Source organism: Xenopus tropicalis, chromosome 8, assembly GCF_000004195.4.
Source record: "Xenopus tropicalis strain Nigerian chromosome 8, UCB_Xtro_10.0, whole genome shotgun sequence".
Classification (NCBI taxonomy): domain Eukaryota; kingdom Metazoa; phylum Chordata; class Amphibia; order Anura; family Pipidae; genus Xenopus; species Xenopus tropicalis.
Genome location: NC_030684.2, coordinates 91723613 through 91732239, shown reverse-complemented (window position 1 = coordinate 91732239; position 8627 = coordinate 91723613). Strand labels below are relative to the sequence as shown.

General features: G+C 47.3%; 1 protein-coding gene across 2 annotated transcripts; it reads left to right on the top strand.

Annotated features, from left to right (window-relative positions):
* The first annotated feature begins 1806 nt into the window (after nucleotides 1–1806).
* LOC116406780 (collagen alpha-2(I) chain) lies at nucleotides 1807–7649 on the top strand. Of its 2 annotated transcripts, none has more exons than XM_031891677.1 (2): nucleotides 1807–3056; nucleotides 6697–7649. In XM_031891677.1, exons 1-2 carry the CDS (start codon nucleotides 2000–2002, stop codon nucleotides 7287–7289), a joined length of 1650 nt encoding a protein of 549 aa, XP_031747537.1. In that variant the 5' UTR covers nucleotides 1807–1999; the 3' UTR covers nucleotides 7290–7649. The 2 variants fall into 2 exon arrangements, with proteins under 2 accessions (XP_031747537.1, XP_031747536.1); XM_031891676.1 differs by having other exon boundaries at nucleotides 5646–7649.
* The last annotated feature ends 978 nt before the right edge of the window (nucleotides 7650–8627 follow it).

The following is an 8627-nucleotide window of genomic DNA, read 5'->3' as shown; positions in this document are numbered from 1 at the left end:
CATATCGTGTTTCAAGGCCAGAAAAAAATGCATCTTAGTAAATGTGCCCCTTAAAGTACATGTCAGTTCAAGTTAAAGTTTAAGTCTAGATACACTAATATATTAGATGTCCATCATATTTTATATTATTATTAAACTTGCTCTGATTAACAGTCACACTTCACTGCTGCACTGTAAGTTAGAGTGCTATCACCTCCCTCCCCCCCCCCCCCCCCCCCCCCGTAGCTGATCAGCAGAACAATGGGAAGGTAGCAAGATAACAGCTCAACAGTAAAAATCCAAGTCCAGCTCAGCCAAATGATGACTCCATCAGATACACTGAGTAGGAGAAACAATAGCTTATCTGAAAGCAGTTCTATTGTGTAATGCTGGCTCCTTCTGAAAGCTCAGACTCTGGCACAATGAACTGAGATGGCTGCCTACATACCAATATTACAACTAAAAAAAATACATTTATTGGTTCAAATACACAATGTTAAATGGTAGAGTTAATTATTTGCATTGTGAACAGTTTAATACAGTAATTAAAACTATAAAAACTATAAATGCCCTTTAAGAAAGCCTGCTTGGGGAAAGGTGCCTCAACTAACAAGGTTTTTTTCACCTGAAACCCTGAGTTGCAGGGTTTACTTTATGGTTGCTAGAGCAGAAAGTTTTGAGCTTTCATAAATCTGTTCCTAAATTTCAAGTTGCTTAAAAAAAACCTAATCTGGGAATGTAATAAAAGACAGTAATAGAAAATGTATGAGGAATGTATCTGTCACAGGGCAACCCTTTTGAAATAAATTAATAACAAAAGTTAAGAGGTGATACTTTTATTGGCTAAGATAACCTCATCTTTTGGAGCATTTTAATTCCCTTTTCAATCTGAATGTATCTGTCTTAACAAAAATGCATCAAAAGTCCTTTCCAACGGCATGTACAATCATTAATTCATAACTCTTCTTTGGTAGACCTGTATTTTTTACCACAGTCAAATAAAAAAAAGTTTATGGAGTAATCCAGTCATTATAAATTGACTTAGCCTGATATTCAGTTGCTAAGTATGTGACTCAGTGTTATTGCAGTAGTATACTATCTCCAGAAATATGTTGCACTGCCAAGTAATGGAACCCCATGTGCTTCAAGCTAAACTCCATACTCTTGTTTTTTTGAATAGCAAAACAATTGATAATTTATTTTATTTTTTGGTGTGTTATCTGAAAGGATTCAGGTTATAAACTCAAAATATATTACCACAGAGATCATTTTAATGTGCTTTCTCACCTGCAGTAGAAACATTAGTATATATTTTGCAGATAATTTTCTAAAAGAATTAGAATAGATACTGCTCAGTGGATGATTGACCATTTTGAATACATTTTTGTAGGAAGTTTAACAGTTCATTCTACATCATACTGGCAAAATAATAATGTTTAGTCCATTACATTGGTGGGTTTAGGAATTTGTGAACTTTTGCAAATGCAGACACACTATCAATTCCATAGTTGGTTTAAAAAAATGTCACAATGCAACCAATTAGGGACACCAGAGAAACATAAGTAATATGGCAGTACAGTGCTGCACTACTTTTTCCTGGGGCAGTTTCATGTTTCTCACACCAGAAGCACCAGCGTCAGTGGATTCCCTGAGGGTTGAGTAACATATTGCCTCACCAGTGAATCAGGCTTACACCTTGCCTGTTAAGATCAGTGCTACATGATAAACAATCATAAAGAATAATCAGCTTGGCACAGATACTGTGTATCTTAACACCATTAGCACCATTAATAATACAGGTATGGGACCTGTTAAACAGAAAGGGAAGCCCGATACAGCAATTGCTGGAAAAAGGGCTCATGACTGGGCGGGACAAACTGCCAGACAGGGGTTAATAGTTGGGGCTTAGTATCTAGCATTTGGGGGTGGAGCATATGGGATTTGAAGCAGGCGCGGTTAAGGAGGGTATCCATTTTGGAAAGAGAAAACGGAGTGGTAGGACAGCCTGTGAGTACCTGAGATGGCAGCTTTAGAAGAGCTTTTAGCAAGGATCCGTGCCCAAGCTGAAGAACAAGGAGAAGGTTGGATAAGGCAGCAGCTGGCAGCACAACCCCCTGGCCCATCCAGCAGGAGGAGAACCCGTCCACCCGAACGGTTAAGTCCCTCAGTAAGCAGCAGGGTGAGTCAGAGGAGAAGGAGGAGGAGCCCCTCCCCCCCACCAGGCCCCGGGAGCAACGATGAGTCACCCCCTGCAGAGAAGAGAGGAGCCGGTAAGAAGCAGCAGCAGGGGGGAAGAAGGGGGGCTAGCAGCAAGGAAGGAGCAGGTCAGAGAAGCCGGGCAGGCACAAGACAAGCAGCAGGGGACCAAGATGGCGGCGCGGGAACCCTCAGTGCACGAGGAGGCGGGCCCAGACCAGAACCCAGACCAGGCACCAACCGGAGGGAACCAGCAGGCAGGAGACAGGGAGCCAGCATGGAGGGGGTGACCAGACCAGAAGGAGCAGAGGTGACCCAGCGAGATGGGGGAAGGAGTGAAGAGCAGCAACACCAAGGCAGAAGGCCCACAGCAGGGAGAGCGGGTGCCAGAGGAAGTGTGGCCAGTCCCTGCAGGGACTGTGCTTGTGGGAGAGGAGAGCCAGCAAGGGTGAGTATGGAGGCACCCCCGGTTGGGGGTAGCTGGGCTGGTGAGGTCTCCTCTATCCTTTTACATCCACAGAGGGACACCGAACGGAGCGGGGACCCAGAGCACATGGATGGAGGGCCTAACGCGGGGAGCAGAGAGGCCGGGGGAAGAGTGGCCAGTTCAGGACCGAGCTGTGCTGGGGTGAGAGGAGAACCTGTAAGGGCAGGTAATGAGGCACCCCTTGCGGGGGGTTGCTGGGCTGGAGGGGTCTCCTCTATACTTTTACCCCCACAGGCGGCGGCAAGACACGGGTTACGCGGACAGGAAGAGGTCAGCAGCGCAGAAGCAACAGGAGGAGCGCAGAGACCCAGCACAACAGCAGGCACAAGCAGTGCAGGAGACACACCTGTAGCCATAGGAGCAGCGGGGCCCACTTCGACAGTGGCATCAAGGGGTGAGCTAACGAATACGGTATTAAGGGAAAGTGTGGCAACAGGAGAAGTAGCAGGGAGCAGTGATGCCAGCTTGAGAGGGTTCATGAGGGGGCTACAGGAACTATTAGCAAAATGGCAAGGGGTAAATGCAGAAGGCAGCCGCCCAACAGCAGTCTGGGAGGCCGCAAGTGTACCGGCGGGGTCCCCTGGGGGGCCCAATAGGGAGGTGGAAGCCACAGCACCCACACAAACAGGGCCGGCACCTGTACAGGCTAGCAATACAGGGGAGGGGGTGTCCGTGGCAAACTCGCCTCTGACAAATAAGGAACCAGAACAAAAGAAGGATGAGGGTCAAAAAAAGGAAGAGGCTGGTAAGCCAATACCAATCTCTGATTCAGCAAAGGGCAGCACCTACATTTGTTTTGAGGGCCCCCTGGGTGCACACCTGAAACCCGAGACAAGAGAAAAAATTTGGAAACGGGAATACATAGACATTTTTACACTACTGCCCCTTGAGAGATTTAATATAGAAAAGTGGGAGAAAGGGAAAGAGCACCGCAAGGAGGAGGACGAGGATAGACGGAGATATCGGCTGATTCCTCGGACCTTTGGGAATTGGCTCCAAGCCTTCTCAATATTGGCCAGTGTCATAGGGGAGAAACACTCTGACACCTGTTCAGGGTTATTTTGTTACCTAGACAGTATTTGGGAGGCACACAGGGGGTATGGGGGCACCGCATGGCTTAAATACGACGAGCAGTTTCGTCAGCGCATGTCGGTGCGTCAGTCAATACAGTGGGACCATAGGGACATAGGCCTCTGGATGCGGCTGATGACAGCTCAGAAAGCCCAGCCAACTACCTCAGCAACCAGTATGGCCCAAAACCCCTTTCAGGCGGGTGCCGGCGGATCCGCTACTGCAGGTCCGTCGGCCTATCATAAAAAAGGCGTCTGCTGGCAGTATAACGAAACCCAGTGTAAGTGGGGGGGAACCTGCAAATACAAGCATGAGTGTTCCGGTTGCGGGGGAACCAACCACCCAGCCTCTCGATGTTTTAAGAAACAAAAGCAGGGAAGTTCTAAGCCAGGGGACACCGTTAGCAAAAGGGAGGAGTCCAGTCAGGGTAAGTGAAATGCTACCCTGGCTAGCAGAGTATCCCAACAGGGATAAGGCCACTTTAATTAGGGATGGTTTTGTTTATGGTTTTTTTATTCCATTTCAGCAAGGTATGCCAGGGCGTGATTGTAAGAACTTACGGTCAGCCTTAGACCACCCAGGGGTAATTAAGGAAAAACTTGGAAAAGAAATAGAGTTGGGCAGAATGGCAGGCCCCTTTAAGTTTTCACCCATACCGAACCTGCGCTTCTCACCACTAGGTGTGGTGCCCAAGAAAGAGGCTGGCAAATTTCGCCTGATCCATCACCTGTCTCATCCACAGGGCACCTCGGTCAATGATGGCATAGATGAGGATTTGGCGAAAGTGACATATACATCATTTGATATGGCAGTACGGCTAGTGAGGGCCAATGGCCAGGGAGCCCTAATGGCGAAAGTCGACATTGAGTCGGCTTTTCGCCTTTTGCCGGTTCACCCGGATTGTTTGCACTTGCTAGGTTGTAAGTTTGAAGGAAATATTTACATAGATAGGTGTCTTCCCATGGGCTGCTCAATCTCATGCTCATTCTTCGAAGCGTTCAGCTCCTTCTTGGAGTGGGTGATAAGGAAAGAGACGGGGTCGAGAGCAGTCATCCATTATTTGGATGACTTTCTCTGCGTTGGCAAGCCAAGAACGAGTGAGTGTAGGGTGACGCTGGAGGCTTTGTTGTCTGTGTTTCAGAAGTTTGGGGTCCCAGTAGCCAAGGATAAAACAGAAGGTCCCTCTTGCATCCTAAAATTCTTGGGAATTGAGATTGATTCTTTAAAAATGCAGTGCAGGCTACCCCAAGAAAAGATTGAGGATTTAAAAAACTTAATTGACTACACCATACAGGCAAGGAAGGTGACATTAAGGCAGCTGCAGTCCTTACTAGGAAAATTAAACTTTGCCTGCAGGATAATGCCCATGGGGAGGATCTTCTGCCGGAGGCTAGCACGGGCTACATCAGGGGTTGAGAAGCCGCATCACTTCATTAGGCTCAATAAGCAACACAAAGCGGACCTGGTAGTCTGGCAGAGGTTTCTAGCAAACTATAATGGATGTTCTCTTTGGTTAAGGGAGGCAGAGGCCAATGAGGAGTTAGATTTGTTTACAGATTCATCCGGTTCCTGTGGCTTTGGTGCTTTCTTTCAAGGGCAGTGGTGCATGGGCGGTTGGCCAAGGGAGTGGGTAGAGGCGCAGCTCACCAAAAACCTAGCATGCATCGAGCTATTCCCAGTCGTGTTGGCGGTAACAGTATGGGGCAGTAAACTGGCTAATAGGACCGTCAATTTTCACTCTGATAATATGGCGGTGGTTGCGGCCATCAACAATTTGTCTGCTACCTCCCCCCCAGTAATCAACTTACTGCGGGTTTTGGTCCTTAAGTGCCTAGAGAATAATATATGGTTTAAAGCCACACATATACCAGGCTTATTAAATGGAATAGCGGATGCCATTTCTCGTTTTCAGCTGGACCGTTTCAGACAATTGGCTCCGAGGGCAGCCGCGTCTCCAACCCCTTTCCCAGATTTTCTGTGGAGGATCCCATTCGATACTTGGCTAGTTGCGTAAGGAATTCCTTGGCCCCAGCCACATGGGAGGCATACAGTAGGGTATGGCGTCAGTGGGCAGAGCTGGAAAGGTATGTGCAAGGGCCCCTAGGTAAAGAGGAGCGAGAGGATTTAGTACTGTGGTTTTTATTTCTGCATGGTAAAGAACAGCGTTCCAAGGCAGGCATGGGAAAGGCCTTAGCAGCATTATCCTTTTTCTTTAAGCTGCAGGGTTTTCAGGATGCCACAAAGAGTTTTGTAGTACGGCAGGTTGCGAAAGGCTGCCGGAGAGGTCATCCCTCGATAGACACGCGCAGGCCGGTCACCTTTAGCATCCTGGAAGGCCTCTTTGACCAGCTGTATAAAGTTTGTAAATCGAGTTATGAAGTTACATTATTCCAGTTGGCTTTTTCCTTAGCCTTCTTTGGTGCCTTCCGCATTGGAGAATTAGTAAGTAATACCAAGAGGGAGGAAGGGGGAATCCAACTGCGGCATGTAGAGCGGTGTGGTTCAGTGATTCAGGTGAGAATTTTTGAGTCCAAAACCGACAAAGGTGGCAGGGGGTTGTCAGTTCAACTTCATCAAGTATTGGGGTGTAAGATTTGTCCTGTTTCATGCTTCCTTAACTTTTGTAAGGTGCGTAGCTCACATCGGTTGTCGTTATTGGTCCATGAGGATGAGTCGGTTTTGTCAAGATTTCAGTTTACTGCGGTATTTCGGCAATGCCTCACAGCATTGGGTCTGGCTGCAAAGGATTACAGCTCTCATTCATTCAGAATCGGGGCGGCAACGGAGGCTGCCAGAAACGGTTTGGGCGAATCTACGATACGTAGAATTGGGAGGTGGGAATCCAACCGGTTTCAGCTGTATGTGAGACCACACTTGGCTTAAGTTAACATGTTTGACAAGGTTTCAAAAATTTTTTATCATTTGGTTGCTAGTTTTTCTATTTTTCTGTTCCCCTCCCGCAGGTACAAGGCCGTGTGTTGTTTGGGCGATGGGGCATTCCTACATCTTTTGGGCAGAGCAGCGAGCAGGGCAGCGTGAAGGTGGTAGGTGGTTTGGGCTTCCAAGGGGAACGGTGAAGGTTCATTGGGATGGGATCAGAGGCATGTCTTGGTGGCAGCTTAGAGATCGCTTGGCAAGGAAGTTGGAACAAAGGGGCCCTCCCGATGTCCTTCTTCTGCACCTTGGGGGCAATGATGTCGGTAAGATTCCCATGAAGAACATTATAGAGAGGATGAAGAAGGATTTGAAAAAGGTTTGGGATAGGGCACCAAAGCTAATTCTAATATGGTCTCAGATAGTCCCTAGGTTGGTGTGGAGGGAAGCGAGAGAATTGAAGGCACTTGACAAGGTAAGGTCAAAAATCAACACTACCATGGCAAAGTTTGTGAAGCGAAAGGGGGGCATATCTGTCAGACACAAGATGATAGAAGGAGAGCAGATGTATTACCGGCAGGATGGGGTACACCTTAACGAGGTGGGCCTGGATATCTTTAATTTTGGCCTCAGAGAAGGGGTGGAGGTAGCTATGAAAATGTGGAGGGGTATGAGGGATTGAAGGAGTTCAAGTCCCTCATACGGTGGCGGGTCCCTGGCAATGGAGATAAATTTTGTTGGCAGTGCCGAGTTTAGCAAGTCCCACTTGTTCAATGGGACATGGTTATGGATGTTTCCTCTCTAAGAGCGATGGGTCTCTGGGAGGTGTTACGTTATATTGATACCTTGGTTGAAGCATGCAACCCTGCGTACCCACCATGCTGGAAGGCACGAGAGGCTGGTGGCCGGTACGGTTGTCATGCACTTAGTTTGGCCCATTGCCAGGGACTTCAGAGCTGGAAGGATTACTGTTTAGTATTTGTTAATATACTTGTTAATACTGTTATTATTTACTTGTTATTTATATTTATGTTTATGTATTTTATTGCTTATGTTATGTAATAAAGCTGTGGCCAATACATTTTCCAATCGAAGGACAAGCTGTAAGTGGTGATTATTTCTAGGCCAGTAGCTTGGGGCAAAAGGAGGGCAGGTATTTGGCCCTGCCCAAGTCAAGGGAAGCCCGATACAGCAATTGCTGGAAAAAGGGCTCATGACTGGGCGGGACAAACTGCCAGACAGGGGTTAATAGTTGGGGCTTAGTATCTAGCATTTGGGGGTGGAGCATATGGGATTTGAAGCAGGCGCGGTTAAGGAGGGTATCCATTTTGGAAAGAGAAAACGGAGTCCCACCCGCCCTCCCATTGTTACCCTTTGTGTTAGTTGTCACAAATGTGGCCTGGGTAATGGGATACAGGCTAAGTTGACCCAAGAAGGTGAGTATTTTGGGGATATGGTGAAGCAAGAAGATAAGGGAGGAAGGCCCGTTGTCACAGCCGGGCGGCGGGTCCCTGGCAATGGAGATAAATTTTGTTGGCAGTGCCGAGTTTAGCAAGTCCCACTTGTTCAATGGGACATGGTTATGGATGTTTCCTCTCTAAGAGCGATGGGTCTCTGGGAGGTGTTACGTTATATTGATACCTTGGTTGAAGCATGCAACCCTGCGTACCCACCATGCTGGAAGGCACGAGAGGCTGGTGGCCGGTACGGTTGTCATGCACTTAGTTTGGCCCATTGCCAGGGACTTCAGAGCTGGAAGGATTACTGTTTAGTATTTGTTAATATACTTGTTAATACTGTTATTATTTACTTGTTATTTATATTTATGTTTATGTATTTTATTGCTTATGTTATGTAATAAAGCTGTGGCCAATACATTTTCCAATCGAAGGACAAGCTGTAAGTGGTGATTATTTCTAGGCCAGTAGCTTGGGGCAAAAGGAGGGCAGGTATTTGGCCCTGCCCAAGTCATGATTGGGACCTGGGGTTTTCCAGATAAGGAATCTTTGTGTAATTTGGA

Excerpts from the sequence above, each read along its gene's own strand:
- LOC116406780 (XM_031891676.1), top strand. The coding sequence starts at position 2,000 with ATGGCAGCTTTAGAAGAGCTTTTAGCAAGGATCCGTGCCCAAGCTGAA. Across the intron at positions 3,057-5,645 it reads TTCGACAGTGGCATCAAGGG|CTGGACCGTTTCAGACAATT; the intron begins GTGAGCTAACGA and ends TCTCGTTTTCAG.